General features: G+C 41.4%; 1 protein-coding gene and 1 long non-coding RNA gene across 3 annotated transcripts in view; one reads left to right on the top strand and one right to left on the bottom strand.

The window, feature by feature from the left end:
* Nucleotides 1-15,968, bottom strand: part of LOC122485537 — a 149,750-nt gene that overhangs the window by 6,093 nt on the left and 127,689 nt on the right. The gene's annotated exons all lie outside the window — the stretch shown is intronic.
* KRT39 (keratin 39) lies at nt 7,766-15,682 on the top strand. Its single transcript, XM_043584416.1, has 8 exons — nt 7,766-8,188; nt 9,417-9,499; nt 10,186-10,342; nt 11,006-11,167; nt 11,279-11,404; nt 12,936-13,156; nt 14,507-14,768; nt 15,547-15,682. Exons 1-7 carry the CDS (start codon nt 7,766-7,768, stop codon nt 14,757-14,759), a joined length of 1,425 nt encoding a protein of 474 aa, XP_043440351.1. The 3' UTR covers nt 14,760-14,768; nt 15,547-15,682.

Here is a 15,968-nt window from a genome sequence, read left to right as displayed (position 1 = left end):
TAACCCAGAGGTTTCCACCATATCAATCTCTGCCATCCACCCACCCTCAGACTTTCCCACGGTTTCTTCTCTGCCTTGGTCAAGATTATGGCAAAGCAAATATTCAGCATCTGTAATAATTCCCAACAAGCTATATCCAATTTCCTCTCAGAAAAATGCACATGACTACCTTCTCTCGATCTATAACATTTTGTATGGATTCACTAATCTATTTTTATTTTCTGAGTTAAAAATATTTCCAGTTTGGCTTAATGCAAAATCAAAGTGGAACTGAAGTAGGAAAATATCCTTAAGATAGAATAACCACTTTGGGGACTCTCATGTGTTACTTTTAGCCTTTCATAACTATTTTTAGTTTTGGCATAGTATTGCACTAAATATTATGTTAAAGACATAGGCTAATTCTAGATCTGACCTCTTCTTGGGTTAGTCTGCCTGTTTTAAATGGTGTTAGGGTGGGAGGACTCCAGCTTCTTTTTTTTTTTTTTTTTTTTTAACCATAGTACACTTTCACTGGCCAAATGGTCTTTCCTTTCTACTTTCCAACAATGATAAAAACTTCTAAAATCCTAGGGGCATTAAATTATGTCTACTTTGCAGTAGTGTAATAGATTCATATTTGCATGGCAATAAATATGTTTTTAAATCTGGTTATTGGAAAAGTATAGACCAAAATTATCATTGATACAAATCTGGATCATTGTGAGCTCTATAGTTAACCAAACACCCCACAACAAAGTAATTGCTAATGATGATGACAAATAGTCACATTAAGTGAATTATGCACAAAGAGGAAAGATTTCCATCACTGAAAACTGTGACATCCCAAAAAGCCCTCAGAAGCCTTCCTCCAGGGACACCTCGGTGGCTCAGTCTGTTAAGCATCTGACTCCTGGTTTCGGTTCAGGTCATAACATAATCTCATGGTTTCATGAGTTTGAGCCCGGAGGCAGGCTCTGTGCTGACAGTGCAGAGCTTGCTTGGGATTCTCGGTCTCCCTCCCTCCCTGCCCCTCCCCCACTCATGCTGTCTCTGTGTCTCTCAGGATAAATAAACTTTAAAAAAAAGTCTTCCTCCAAACTGGAGGAATTCCATCTTTTTCCATGTGGGCATATGAAGTAGGCATTCCCCTGGGTTGTCAAACACTGAAAAATGGCCACTGTACTTTTGGATAAAACAGTTAAGGCCTTTCTTGGTAAAATCTAGTAGAATCCTAATTTTAGTTAATAATGCAACATCTTCATAGCTTTAATAATGCACTAAATAAGATGCCTGTATTTTTAGCACCTAGTGTTGCATAAAAAGTAAAATCTAAAATATAATGTATCATGGGGTGCCTGGGTGGCTCAGTCGGTTAAGCGTCTGACTTCAGCTCAGGTCATGATCTCGTAGTTTGTGAGCTCAAGCCCCGAATCGTGCTCTGTGCTGACAGCTCAGAGCCTGGAGTCTGTTTCAAATTCTGTGTCTCCCTCTCTCTCTGCCCCTCCGCCTATTCATGTACTGTCTTTCTCTCTCTCTCAAAAATAAATAAACATTAAAAAATCTTTTTTAAATAATAAAAATATAAAATAAAATATAATGCATCACTCATCTGTAAGAACCAGCACAAAACTTTGCATTCTAGGTTCTGAGTACAGCCCACCATGAGGACACTCAGGCAAAACAACGGCCTCAAAGTTTGCCTGCTCTAAATGCAAGAAGCATTCATGACTTGAGGACACAGGCTCCTCACTGTATCTATTTAGTATTTACAATTCATGGGTTCCTTGCTGGCCCCACAGAGGCCATATTCCCTCCCTATATCTCAGCTACTCATCTCAGGCTGGACCTAAAGCCCATCCTTCCTCTCCCCTGCACTGCCCCTTTCCCAGAAGGCTCCAGCCAGGACAATGCTGTGAAGGGAACTCCTCTCTATCACTCTCAGACTTGCTCTTCCAGCATCTGGAACATGCTGCCTCCCCAGTCTCTTGAACTAAAGATTAAAGCCCTGGTTACACCTTTCCTAACTGCAAGGGGACAGGAAAGAGTAATCTTCCCCTGTGCCCCCAAGGAGAGGTGAATCAAATATGGGTGAGCCCTGGATTCTCTCCCAGAGCAGCCTTGAAACACCTAGATGGAGAAAAATGGAGGGAACCTCAACAATAAATACGCCCTGGAGAAACAAAGCAAGGAGAGCTTGGAGCATGGCAAGGAATACAGTTTGGTTAGAGTGTATGCAGGGGGTACAGGAGCCATGGGATGTGAAGTACAGTCAGCTGGATCAAGACTATGGCAAGTCTTGATTGCCTGGCAATCAAGAATTTGTACTTTGCTCTTAGGAAGCGCTGGGTATTTCTGCACCGGAAAATGGTATTATGTTAAGGCAGACAAAGAAGGTCTTCAAGATAGGCTACGTCATATCGTGCTTATAGGTTAGCCAGATTTTGCAAAGTCAACAAATGAGCTGGTGGCAGCAAAATGATGGTAACAGAGAGATACCCACTGCTGTCTCAAAAAAATGGGTAATGAAGGAAAGACACTGCCTTCAAAGCCAAAGTGGCTACATAGCTAGGAGTTAGACAATATTAAGATCTGTAACAAACATGCTTACAGGGAAAGGAAAATTGATCAAGTAGTAAAGAAGATGTGCAAGATGCAAGAAAAGGGTACACAACTGATGAAATGTGGTCCTGAAAGAAACAAAGAGAAGTTAGCTCCAGAGCACAAATAAAGCAGTCAGCCATGCAACGAAGGAAAATCACTGCCTGAGATACACAAGAAGAGAAGTGATAAGATGGAGAAAAGAGTACAAAAACAAAGATATAACAAAAATAGTTGTCTAACTCTTTTTAAAAAAAAAATTTAATGTTTATTTATCTATCTTGAGAGAGAGAGCATGTGCGAGCAGGGGAGGGGCAAAGAGAGAGGGAGGGACAGAAAGAATCCCAAACAAGCTCTGGGCTGCCCGTGCAGAGCCCGACTGGGGGCTCGAACTCACAAACGGTGAGATTATGACCTGAGCCAAAATCAAGAGTCAACGCTTAGCAGACTGAGCCACCCAGGTGCCCCATGTCAAACTCTTCTTCTGATTCTGAAAGTGATACAGCCAATTTGTGGGATGTGTACAAAAACATAAAGAAGAAAATAACTCTCATTAATAATTATAAAATGCAAAGAAGTCCACTCTTAACATTTAGATATCTTTCCTTCCAGTCCTGTTTACACGTTTTTAAAATTATTACTATTTCAAATGCTGTTATTTTGTGAAGCAAAATTTGTCCATTTTTTTGTGGTTTCTTGATTTTGAGTCACTGTTATAAAGGCCTTCCTCCATTCTTCATTTGTAAAAGAATTCTCTTATGCTTTCTCTTAGCACATTTATGACTTCCATTTTTCACAAGTGAAATTACAAATGACCCATTTGTAATTCAAGTACATGAATAAAGTAGTAAGCATTCACAGAGCTACACAGCTCTATCAAATCTTAACTTTCTATGTTAACCATACTTCACTGGGATTTCATTTTCTTTTTTTTTTTTTTCAACGTTTATTTATTTTTGGGACAGAGAGAGACAGAGCATGAACGGGGGAGGGGCAGAGAGAGAGGGAGACACAGAATCGGAAACAGGCTCCAGGCTCTGAGCCATCAGCCCAGAGCCTGACGCGGGGCTCGAACTCACGGACCGCGAGATCATGACCTGGCTTAAGTCGGACGCTTAACCGACTGCGCCACCCAGGCGCCCCAAGGGATTTCATTTTCATACAAGAAAACGTATCAATGGTGGAAAGCATGTAGTTCCATGAAACTTGAAAACCATACACAGTCATGTAATCACATCCAGATCGAGACATAGACTAGAACATCAAGATGTGAAATATCGACCTTGAGAGTTCCTTCATGCTCCTTCCCAGTCAGCTCACCTCCCTCGTGAGGAGACAACCACTATTCTGATACCTGACACCGTAGAAGAGTTTGGCCTGTTCTTAAAGTTAATATAAATGTAATCATACTGTTTGTACCCTTTTGTGCCTAAATTCTTCAGGTTGATATATATTTTTTTAATGTTTATTATTTTTGAGAGAGAGAGAGAGCGCGCGGAAGAGAGAGAGAGCACGAGTGGGGGAGGGGCAGAGAGAGAGGGAGACACAGAATCCGAAGCACGCTCCGTGCTGACAGCTCAGAGCCTGACACGGGGCTCAAACCCATGAACCATGAGATCATGACCTGAGCTGAAGTCAGACGCTTAACCAACTGAGCCACCCAGATGACCCAGGTTGACATGTTTTTGAAGTTCATCCATGTCATTGTGAATACCAATAGTTCATTCTTTTTGTTGTCAAGTTACTAACCTATTCTATGAATATACCACAGTCTGTTGATCCATTGTGTTGTTTGTGAGCATTTGGCTTGTTTCCATTTGGGTGCCATTAAGAATAAAACTGCTAGAAGCATTTTTATGCAAGTCTTTTTGTGTACATACGCACTCATTTCTCTTGGGCATAGAACTAGTCATGATACTGCTGTGTCAAAGGGAAGGTCCTTTATATCTCAAGTGGATATTTTCACCCAGCCAGTGGCTTGTCCTTTCTCTTTCTTAGTGGTATATTTTGATCAGTAAAAGACTTTAACTATGATGAAGTCAAATTCATTGTTTTACGTTTAGTGCTCTCCATGTGCTAGTAGTCTTTGTCTGAACAAGGTTATGAAGATCTTCTTCCATGTTGCCTTCTAAAAGTTCCATACCTGTAACCTTCACATTTAAGTATTTAATCCATCTTGAATTAATTTTTATATAGAGTGTGAGGTACAGCTCAAGATGTATCGATCTCTGCTGTACGCAATTATCTAATTGATCGGCAACATTTATTGAAAAGGCTATCCTTTTCTCATGGACTTACTTCGGAAACGTTGTCAAAAATCAACTGACCATATGTATGTGAGACAATTTCTAGAATCTTTATTCTATTTCACTGATCCACTTGCCAACCCTTATGCCCATATCACACTGTCTGATTATAGTAGCAGTATAGTAACTTGTATGAATTTATACTCCCACCAGCAATAAATGAGAGGCTGTATACAGTACATTTGTTACCAAACTGTGATTTTTTTTTTCAGTATGATAGGGAGAAAGATAAAATAAAATCTCAGTGTAGTTTAAATTTACATTTCTTCTTAATGAGTGACATTGAGCATTTTTTCTAAGGTTCTTTGTAAATTAAGTGCCTGTTGTATTTTCTTTCTGGTCACTGTCTATGGAGTTATTGCAAATATACCTTCCCAGTTTGTCATCTGTCTTCCAATTTTATAGGTTGTGTTTTGTACCAATGTAAAAGTTATCTGATGTTGTCAGATTTATAAGTTTTTATGGTTTCTTTATTTCGGTCATTATTAGAAAGGCCTTCTGTCTTCAACTTTATAAAAAGAATTCTCATATTTTTAGCACAATTATGATTTCATTTTTCACATTTGAATCTTTTATCAATTTGCAATATGTCTTACTAGGAAGGATGAGTCATTATCCCAACATTTCCTGCCCTGCCTTCTACCTCAAGTGATACAGAATTGTCCCCAAACTACATATGATAGTCTATCTTTCCCCCACTAGTTTTAAATGTCACATTTATCATACACTAAATTCCAGTCTGTTTGGAAGTCTATTTTAGACCTCTTATTCTATTCTATTGATCTGTCTGACTATTCATGCATCAATACTATAGTATTTTGATTAGTGAGTCTTTAAAATAGGAAGAACTAGTCTCTCTGGGGCTTCCTCTTATAGAAGTTTCCTGGCTATTCAAATTTGATTAACTTTTCTCATAAAACTTCAGAATTATCTTGCCTGGTTAAAAAAAAAAATCACATTTTTGAGATTGGGAGGATCTCAATAAGTTTAGTGGGACCTAAGTTAAATTAATGTGGAGATAATTGACATGTTTATAGTGATGGATATAGTATTTCAGTCCAAGAACATGATATATCTTTCCATTTATTCTAGTTTTCTGTCCTTCAATGTATTTTAAAATTTTATTCATGTAGTCTACCTTTCTAACTAAATTTATTCTTGTGCATTTTATATTTGGTGGCACTATTGTAAATTAATGTTTTTTCCTTACCTTATGTGATATGCAGAATAATGCGCCCCCAAAGATGTTCATATCCTAACCCTACAACTTTTGAATATGTTAGGCTACATGACAAAGGGGAAGTAAGGCCACTAATCAGCTGACCTTAAAATAGGAAGATTATCCTAGATGATATGAGTGGGCCCAATATAATCACAAGGGCCTTAAGGGTGGAAGAGGGAAGCAGAAGAGTCAGTGTCAGAGTGATGCCGCATGAGAAAGACTCCCCACTGCTGGCTTTGAAGACAGAAAGAGGCCAGGAGCTAAGGAGCCTGTGCAGCCTCTAGAAGCTAGAAAAGGCAAGATAATTATTCTCTCCTAGAGCCTCCATAAAGGAACAGGAACAAATAAGTTTCTTTTTTTTAATTTTTATTTGAGAGAGAGACAGCACGAGCAGGAGAGAGGGGGAAGAGGGGGACAGAGAGAGAGAGAGAGAGAGAGGGAGAGAGAAAGAAAATCCTAACCCTGATGCAGGGCTCAATCCCACGACTCTGGGATCATCACCCGAGCCTAAATCAACAGAGTCGGACGCTCAACCAAATGAGCCACCTAGGCACCCCAAAAATAACTTTTTTTGGGGGGGGGACAGAGAGAGACAGAGCAAGAACGGGGGAGGGGCAGAGAGAGAGGGAGACACAGAATCGGAAACAGGCTCCAGGCTCCGAGCCATCAGCCCAGAGCCTGACACGGGGCTCGAACTCACGGACCGCGAGATCATGACCTGGCTGAAGTCGGACGCTTAACCGACTGCACCACCCAGGCGCCCCCCAAAAATAACTTTAAGAAAACACTGAGAAAGTATTCCTGAGAATGAAAACCACACACCTTTCAACACATCATGTTTAAACAGCAAATATAAACCAACCCCAAGACAAATTGTTAGCTAATGTAATTCCACAAGCAAACACTGAGCACAAAAAATGTCATAAAACGTGGGTTTTGGAAAACCAAAAGGTAACCAGCTTCTTTTTCAGGAAATTTATTGTTAGCAATCAAACCCTACCTGGCAAGCTGAAACAGGAATCTAGCAATCATCTTTAAAAAAAGGGGTCTTATTTAAAACTTACATTTTAACCCATACTCACAACGTCTGAACAATGAAAATGGAAAATCAGTTGGGCAGAACAAAATAAAATACTGATTTCTGAGTTCACCAATAATTATTAGATATTAATAGTTTCCCTTTTCTAGAGAAGAAAGGAAAAGAAGGATGAACTCATTCCTGATCAAGCTTTAGGCCAGGTGGAGAGGTCAACAAGGATTTAATGAACTTCATATACTCACACCTGCTTAATAATGGATGCTGGTAGAACTGTGATGGCATTTCCTTTTGAAGATTTCATGTGAAGCTCTGTATCCAATGACAGGTAGTGGTTGTGATGGGTAATAACTTAGTAACAGCCTAAATGCACATTTTTATGAGACAAGTAACTCTTCTCAGGCAAGTAAAAAGCAGACTAATGAGATGTTCCTATGGGATTTGATATAAACAGTAGAAAGGAAAACATCCTTCCAGCCATGACCCCACCTACAGCAAAGGCTATATAAGCACTTCAAAGAGGAAATAGTCAAGGAGCTTGGAATTCAGACTTAGTCGAGGTTGCTTGAGCTTTCGATCTGGACCACAGATTTTGAAATAAACCAAAACTGGGTACACACTATGGATACCAAAGGCTGTACAACAACTATTTCTTCTTCAACGCCACACCAACGATGCTCTAGGATTACAAATTTTAGGACCATCTTTCCCAACACCAGCTGCCAATATGGTGGTCTCGAAGCCAACAGCTGCCACCCTACTCCTTGCTTTTATCTCACACCCATCTGCTTGATTAACAACTTCGGTGCCTGTCCCCCTCTGGATGACTGCAACTGGTGTGGTGAAGGTATCAACAGTAAAGAGAAAGAGACCATGCAAATTTTGAACGAGCGCCTTGCTAACTACCTGGAGAAGGTGCGGATCTTGGAACAAGAGAACACTGAACTGGAGTGCAAAATCCAGGAGGAGTGTAGCAAAGAGCTTTGTGTCATATGTCCTGACTACAGGTCCTACTACGCTACCATTGAGGAGCTCCAGCAGAAGGTAAGATTCTTAGGAATGTGTATAATCAAGTTGTGTAATGACACTCTCCAAGCAATAGCCATGTGCTAAACCTTAATACTTGTAGTTCATTTTATGTTGGAAAAAAAATATTTTGTAGAATAAGAAAATCTCTTGAATGAAATTGTCATCTTGAGGCAATATTCAGAGTTGTATACTTACTCATCTTCCAGAGATAGGTTCTGCTGTTATAACCAGATAGCTTCGGTCCCAAATGTGTTAACAACCTATTGCTGCCATTTCTTTTTCTTTCTTTCTTTCTTTCTTTCTTTCTTTCTTTCTTTCTTTCTTTCCTTCTTTCTTTCTTTCCTTCTTTCTTCCTTCCTTCCTTCCTTCCTTCCTTCCTTCCTTCCTTCCTTTTCTCTCTTTTTCTTTGTCTTTTTTAACTTTTTAATGTTTATTTATTTCTGAGAGAGATAGAGCGTAAGCAGGGGAGGGGCAGAGAGAGAGAGGGAGACACAGAAACCGAAGCAGGCTCCAGGCTCTGAGCTGTCAGCACGGAACCCGACACGGGGCTCAAACCCACGAACCACGAGATCATCACCTGAGCCGAAGTCGGATGCTTAACCGACTGAGCCACCCAGGCGCCCCAATTGCTGCCATTTCTTTAACAAAAATTAGAAAGAAATACAGGGACCTGAGAAAAAGCATTTTGTTTTAAGAAGTGCCTAAACAGTTTACTTTTTATCCAGTGTGCTACCATTACCACTCTTTTCCCCTCTTATGCTCATTTCATCATCTCCAAATTGTTTCCACGGTTTCTTGCAACATCAAACCTGTTTCCTGATCAGAGTGATGTACTGCAGCTACACATGCCAGATTTACTCCACTTTATTTGTTCAACAAGTGTTTACTGAGCACCCCCAACAAATACCAGACATTGCTCTGGGCTCTGGGAAAATAGAAGTGAGCTAAAAAGTCCTTGCTTGCATGGTGGCTACATTCCAGAGGATGCAAATTGAGGATGGATTTTATATTTTGGCAGGAAAACATATGCAAGGTTTTTATTGGAGTAGTTTCTGCTGATTTTTTAGGAAAATAACAAAAAAATCTGACTTTCCAAAGCCCCCCCCCAAGCTTCCTAAGCATAGCAATGGAAAGCCTAACGGCCCCCACCCCCACCCCATTAATTGCCACACACACAAGCCCTTGGTTTTTAAAGAAGATCCTGGTGTTTGTCTCATTTGTGTGTACAATTTCTTAATTCTAGATCTTGTGTACCAAGGCTGAGAATTCCAGACTGGTCTCACAAATTGACAACACCAAACTGGCTGCTGATGACTTGAGAGCCAAGTAAGCCCATCCAGCGCTGTCATTCACGACAGAATTTACCCTGCATCTGATGCGACACACTCCCAAGAAGCGTATCCCCAAATCTGCTAACCTTCCTGCCCCATACCATGTCAGCACCAGCCCAGAAAAGACCTTCATATCCAGTAAATGATAAAGATTAATAACCACTCACATGTATACACTACCTGTAGTTTATGAACCCATCTGACTACCTGCACAGTAATTCAGGAAAACAGGTAGGGCTGCTAATATGCAATCACCTTGTTTAAAGGTGATTGATTGATTTCCACAGGAAATCAATTCCCAGAAAACTGTGGTTGCATGGGGCTCTGTTATACCCAAAGACATACACCTAGGGCAAGACACAGCTAAAATGTGGACGCAAGTTTTCTAATTCCTAATCCATTGCACTCTCCAATTCTCCTGCATTGCCTCCAGGGGCAGGAGGAGGAAAAATTCCCTCATCTCAAAGAACAGCAATGTGACCTCACGCTGGCAAAGCGATTAAGGGAACAGTGGTTAAACGGTGATGTTTACCAAATGGTCTCACCTCTAAAGAGAATCAAGCCCACAACAGAAATATAATAAATGAGAGGCCCAAAGGAAAATGTGGAAGGGACTTCTGCTTCGCTCGATTTACACCATCTGCATTTTAATGCCTTTCTTTTTGTGTCTCATTTTTGCAGGTACGAAGCTGAGGTGTCCCTACGCCAGGGAGTGGAGGCAGATGCCAACGGCCTACAGCGGATCCTGAATGCCCTGAGCCTCGCCAAGGCTGACCTGGAGGCACGAGTCCAGTCTCTGAAGGAAGAGCTCCTCAGCCTCAAAAACAACCATGAAGAGGTAAGAGAAAAACCAAGAGTCATTACAAGCTAAGCCTCTAAAAATAGCATCCATTCCTTTGAGTTGAACTTGACAAAAGGTGTCCCCAAAGAGTAGATACTATTCTGTTTTTCAGCCCGAGAATATCTACTGCCACTACCATTGGTCCAATGGGTTTCCAATCCACTGCCTAGAACACAATCTGATGCCTCCACTCCCCCCTCCAGATCATCCAGACAAGGGAGCAACCCAATTTAGGGGGGAAAACCCCCCCACAGGTCTCCCATCTTTTTGTAGGCATCCCTGCACTGATTTCTGCCTCTATTGCTGTAAGTCCATATTGGCAAAAGCCCATATTGGCATCATAGAGACTCTGATCTCTTATTATAAACTCCACCTCCATGCTGCTTCACCATTACCCATCCTGGGAAATGATCTAAATTCCTTAAGACTCTGATCTTGCTAATTAATTCCTTCTAATGTTCCACATACTTGAACACAGAGTCACATTTGAAATAGTCTTAGGTTATTTTATAGCCTCTCAATAGTACCTATAAATCATCTATTCCTTTATTGTGAGCTACATTCAGATACCATTAAGCTAAATTATTGCTGTTAGACAAACAAGAACACAAGGGTGTCATGTGGTCACCAAGTGACTTCACATTCTTTTTCTTTCCATAGGAAATCAATTCCTTACAGAGCCAGCTTGGGGACAGACTCAACATTGAAGTGACCGCTGCCCCTTCTGTCGATCTAAACCGGGTTCTACAAGAAATGAGATGTCAGTATGAGTCCATCATGGAGACAAACCGCAGAGAAGTGGAACAGTGGTTCAACACACAGGTGAGGAGGGTAGAAAAGTCAAAAACGAATAGCTGACCCTGCATTTCCAGGCACCCTTCCATCAAAGTCATGTTTCCTTCATAATATGCATGGTCTTTGACTGTGTTTCAGATGGAGGGGCTGAACCAGCAGGTGGTGGCCAGCTCTCAACAGCAGCAGTTCTGCCTGAAGGACATCACTGAGCTGAGACGCACCATGAATGCTCTGGAGATTGAACTGCAGGCCCAGCACCGAATGGTACCCAGGAAACTGACCAAGCCTAACACAGCAGTGATGGCAATCGCCCCTGACACCTGCATGTTGCAATGTTTCCCAAATTGTGTCCCTCAGAACAAAGGTTCCTCTGTTTGTTAAAGAGTCTATGGCCAAGAAAGGGCTTGTGGTCAGATAAGCCTGGGAAATGCTGGAGTAAACAAAGGTTAAACAGGGTAACTTCCTGTAGACCTTTAATAAGCTAATATACACTATGGATCTCCAAGGAGATATATGGCATTCAGCATTCCAAAACTTAATTGACTGTGGACCCCCTTTTTTAAGAGCATCTCATGGCAATAAGGATCCATGGAGTACACTTTGGGAAACACTACAAGAGCATTGTATTACATGCAAAACATTTTTCTAAACTATCAAATTTATAAAATAGTCTTATAAGGGAGGTGGCATAATTATTAAGCCAATTTTATAGATAAGGCTCAGGGAGCTAAACTGATTTTCCCATGCCAAATCCAAGGTGAGTGCCACCTTGCCTATTTTAGGAATGGAGACACTGAGATCCTGAGGCATTAAGTAACTTGTTAAAAGTCACAAAAGAGATGAGCCTGAGCCAGAATTCAGTTCCAGAGCTGGAACCACTTCTGCCTCCATTGTACTGCCTCTGTGAAGTAGGGAATTATTTAAATGCTCTGATGTGAAGGGTATTTGGAAGACCTTGCCCCAAAGCTAGATTTGTCACCAGCTAGTCATGTGACCATGGGCAATTCACTTAACCTCTTGAACCTGTTTTCTCATCTCTGAAAACCGGGAAAACCATGTAAATAACAGGTTATTCTAACCTAAAATTGCATTATCCATCGACTTACAGGATGATGGATCAGGAAAGAATTGTAATCATCAAAATTTCAACTCTCATGTTTTACATATAAAGGAAGGGATCCAGTGAGGGGATTGTTTTGTGGGGTTTTTTTAATGTTAATTTTGAGAGAGAGCACAAGCAAGGCAGGGGCAAAGAGAGAGGGAGAAAGTGAATCCCAAGCAGGCTCCAATCTCAGCGTGGGGCATGATGCCGGGCTCCATACCCGGGCCATGAGATCATGACCTGAGCTGAAATCAAGAAGCAGGCACTTAATCAATTGAGCCACCCAGGTGCCCTGCAAGTGAAGGAACTGTTCATGGCTTAATGCTGCTAACTTCTTCTTTAAGGTAAAAATATTCTCAGAATGAAGTGCCACGGTAACAGGTTTTAAAGCTGGACGTTTTTGTTTGTTGGTTTGTCTCATAGGTAGGAGAGTGTCGTATGATAGGTGATTAAGAAAGAGAAAGAGAAGTGAGTACTTTAAGGAAAGCAAAAATAAATAAAGAGGATAAAAGGAAGCAAGCTTTAGCAGAGTAGATCATTTTGGTTTGGGATTTCTTTGGTTAAGAAGTAATAAGAGGGCTTGGAGATTCGTTAGTACCTGTCACAAAAAAATTTTTTTAAATGATACAATTCACAAGAGACCAGGCTCCAATGAATCATCATTACAAATCTTAATCTCTTCCTCCGTGGTAGAGAGATTCCCAGGAATGCATCCTGGCGGAGACAGAGGCCCGCTACACGGCCTTACTGGCCCAGATCCAGTGTCTGATTGATAATGTGGAGGCTCAGCTGGCAGAGATCAGGTGTGCCCTAGAAAGACAGAACCAAGAATATGAGATTCTGCTGGATGTCAAGTCCCAGCTGGAGTGTGAGATTGCCACATACCGCAGCCTTCTGGAGAGTTCGGATGTCGAGTAAGTAAAATAAAAACAACTATGAGAAAATATGCTGACACACATGTGTGTACTGCCACTAGGCAATAGGGGGCATGTGCTTTGATCTTCTTGCCAGTGGTGGGAACTTTAGGCACCTGATCTCAAGCTGTGCTGTTTGGAGACCTACAATTGTAACCTAGTCCAAATTTGCGGTCTTAGCTGAGCGGAGTCATTTTGAAGAGCCAGCGCACCAGGTTAATTCCTTGTATGTTGGGTTTTAAAAAGTACAAGGGAAAACAATGGTTTCCCCAAACACTCAAACATTCCTGGTGACTTACAGATTTTCCCCCACTAGATGAACTTTCATGAAATTGAGTAGGGCGACCCTGCTCCTTTTGGAGGAACAGTCTGTTCAGGCTGAAATGCCCATCTCTAGCCTCTTGTCCTTGATGCCAAGAGCAGCATGTAGATGTGTGTATTTCAGCATCTTTTTTTTTTAATGGAAATTGTAATGTTTTTCAGTGATAAGCTAACCAACCCATAAGGGACGGACCTCTTTGAAGCAACTCAGTCCACACTAATGCCCCAGATGCAGACTTAGAACCGTTACGGAGACTTCCTTCCCCCAAATAATCAGTGGACTCTGCTCACAGAGTTCTTATAACTGGCATGCCCACATGATACTAGCACAATGTTAACAAAAGCTAGTCCCTCTGAGGAGCTCCAACATACCAAAGTGCCTGGAATCATCCATAAAAGATGATGCTTCTTAAAAAGAGTTCTGTTAACTGCTCCCGATTCCAATTGTGTAAAATTTCATTTAAATACACCCAGAAGGCACCTAGAAGCTGCCCGATAAAGCATGAAAGACTCTTCCATAGATGGGTTTCAGGCCATCTGATAAGAAAAACACCTGATTAGCTTTCTTTCTTCAGATAATAAGCCTCTCAACCTGTCCCTTATCACTGTTATCTTGTCACTTATCCCTTATCACTGTCAATCCTGTAAGCGTAGCTCCCATTATACCCATTCTGGATGAAAAACTAAAGCTCAGGAGCGTTCCTTGACTTATCTTAGGTCACCAGCTGGTAAATGACAAGCTAGACTGCACCCGGGTCTTGAACCCCTGGAGTGGTGTTCTTCCACAGTGCTGTGGCATTGTCCACAATGGCAGCTTACAGAATCTAACGCTTCTAAGCCTAAGATGCTGCTTTACCATGCATCTGGTCTGATTCTTTTTCTTCCACCAATGATAGAACAAAATGAACAAATAAGCATTTGGAAATACTTGTTTTGAGTGACACCATGTTGAAACATTACCCACCGCTGTTGTTCTCCACAACCATCCTTACCTTCCCTCAATCACAGGCAAAATTCTGTTTTTTCTAGGCTTCCCTGTAACCCGTGTGTCACCACATGTGAGCCTTCCAGTAAGGCCAGCACCATGGAATGCACAGCCCCGGCTTACAATACATCATCCTCAGCCTCCCGCGGATCACATGAGCTCTGCTGTACCTGCAGAGTACTGCCCCAAATACTGGTTAAAATCTTCACCATCACGCAGGAGATCAGGGATGGCAAAGTCATTTCTTCTCACGAGCACGTGCAGCCTTGCTTCATCCCCAGAATTGCCAAAGCCTAACAACCCAAGGTGATGAAAATGACCCTCATTCATGAAAGAGAGGCCAATACTTGCTCCTACCAAAAAGGCTTAAAAAGTCCCCAGTCCCTTAAGGTACTTAGTTTCTTACTAACAAACACAGTGGGTCCGCCTTGCTAGATAGAGTATCTTTTATTCTGACCCTTTCCTAAGCCTCTGCAATGTCAGTGCCTGTCTCTCAGAGAAATGGGTAATGTGCATCCAAAGCAATGTCAACATGATAATATGTTTCTTTGGAAGCACATTACCCATTTCTCTGAGAGACAGGCATTGGTTTATAAGTGCCCAGGAAGGTGCCCTACATTACTTGACTCCACAGGTGATGGGCAGATTTCTCTTTTGTTTACTCAGGTCTTGTTTACTTACATTCCTCATTAGAGCCAGTCAGACAAGTTCTAGGATTGTTTCAGCCATGAAGGTGAAAAGCTGTGAATTTGCCTTCTAAAATCCTTCCTTGGCCAAAGAAAGAAGCCTTATATGGGAACAGCCTGAATGGGGGAAAGATCTTTAATGTTCAGTTTCCTTGAATAGATAGATAGTCGTGAGTCCAAATCCTGTTGAACTCTGCTGTTATCCCTGCTCGCATACTTCAGTTCCACAAGGTGTTTTTGAAGATGTCTGTGTTCTCCAAAACTTTGTAACCATTAGGCTTCTCCAAATATTTTCATCAAGATTCAGGAAGGGTTGTGGAGAGTGAATCTAGAGCATTTTGAAGGAATAACGTGGATCCTTTCACTAAATGTTTGCTATTTCTCTTTCCATTCTTTAGGGAATGGGAGTTGGTTCCGACTGTTTAACAAGGGACAGGGAGCTGGAACTCTCACATCATAACCCTGTTCTTGCCTCTCCCCGTGACTGGTGCTCATGAAAAAATAGCTTAGATTCCTCCTACAATCCATCCATCAAAGAGAAGTGGACTTAATACCACCAACTTTGCACAATAACTTTGATTATTGAATGGTTGCTGCTTGCAAGGACAACACAGTGAGAAGATACCATTTATGTACCCGCCATTACCAAAACTTCTCACAGGAGGTCCCAGAGGGTTTCAGTCAATCCCTACAAAAATTATTCGATGTTTCCAGAAGATTTATGAAATAACGACAAACCAAATACAGAATGTGGAGTCAAAAGACCTGACGTCCTAAACTTGCCACTTAGGACCCAGGGCAAAGCATGTAGCCTCTTTCA

Source organism: Prionailurus bengalensis, chromosome E1 (assembly GCF_016509475.1).
Source record: "Prionailurus bengalensis isolate Pbe53 chromosome E1, Fcat_Pben_1.1_paternal_pri, whole genome shotgun sequence".
NCBI classification, from domain to species: Eukaryota; Metazoa; Chordata; class Mammalia; order Carnivora; family Felidae; genus Prionailurus; species Prionailurus bengalensis.
Note: the sequence above shows the minus strand (reverse complement) of the source record. Positions and strands in the feature narration are given on the sequence as shown.

Bases quoted from the DNA above. Each gene is read 5' to 3' on its own strand.
- KRT39 (XM_043584416.1), top strand. From the start codon at position 7,766: ATGGATACCAAAGGCTGTACAACAACTATTTCTTCTTCAACGCCACAC. The intron at 8,189-9,416 runs GTAAGATTCTTA...TCTTAATTCTAG, and splicing joins TTGAGGAGCTCCAGCAGAAG to ATCTTGTGTACCAAGGCTGA. The intron at 11,405-12,935 runs GTACCCAGGAAA...CCTCCGTGGTAG, and splicing joins TGCAGGCCCAGCACCGAATG to AGAGATTCCCAGGAATGCAT.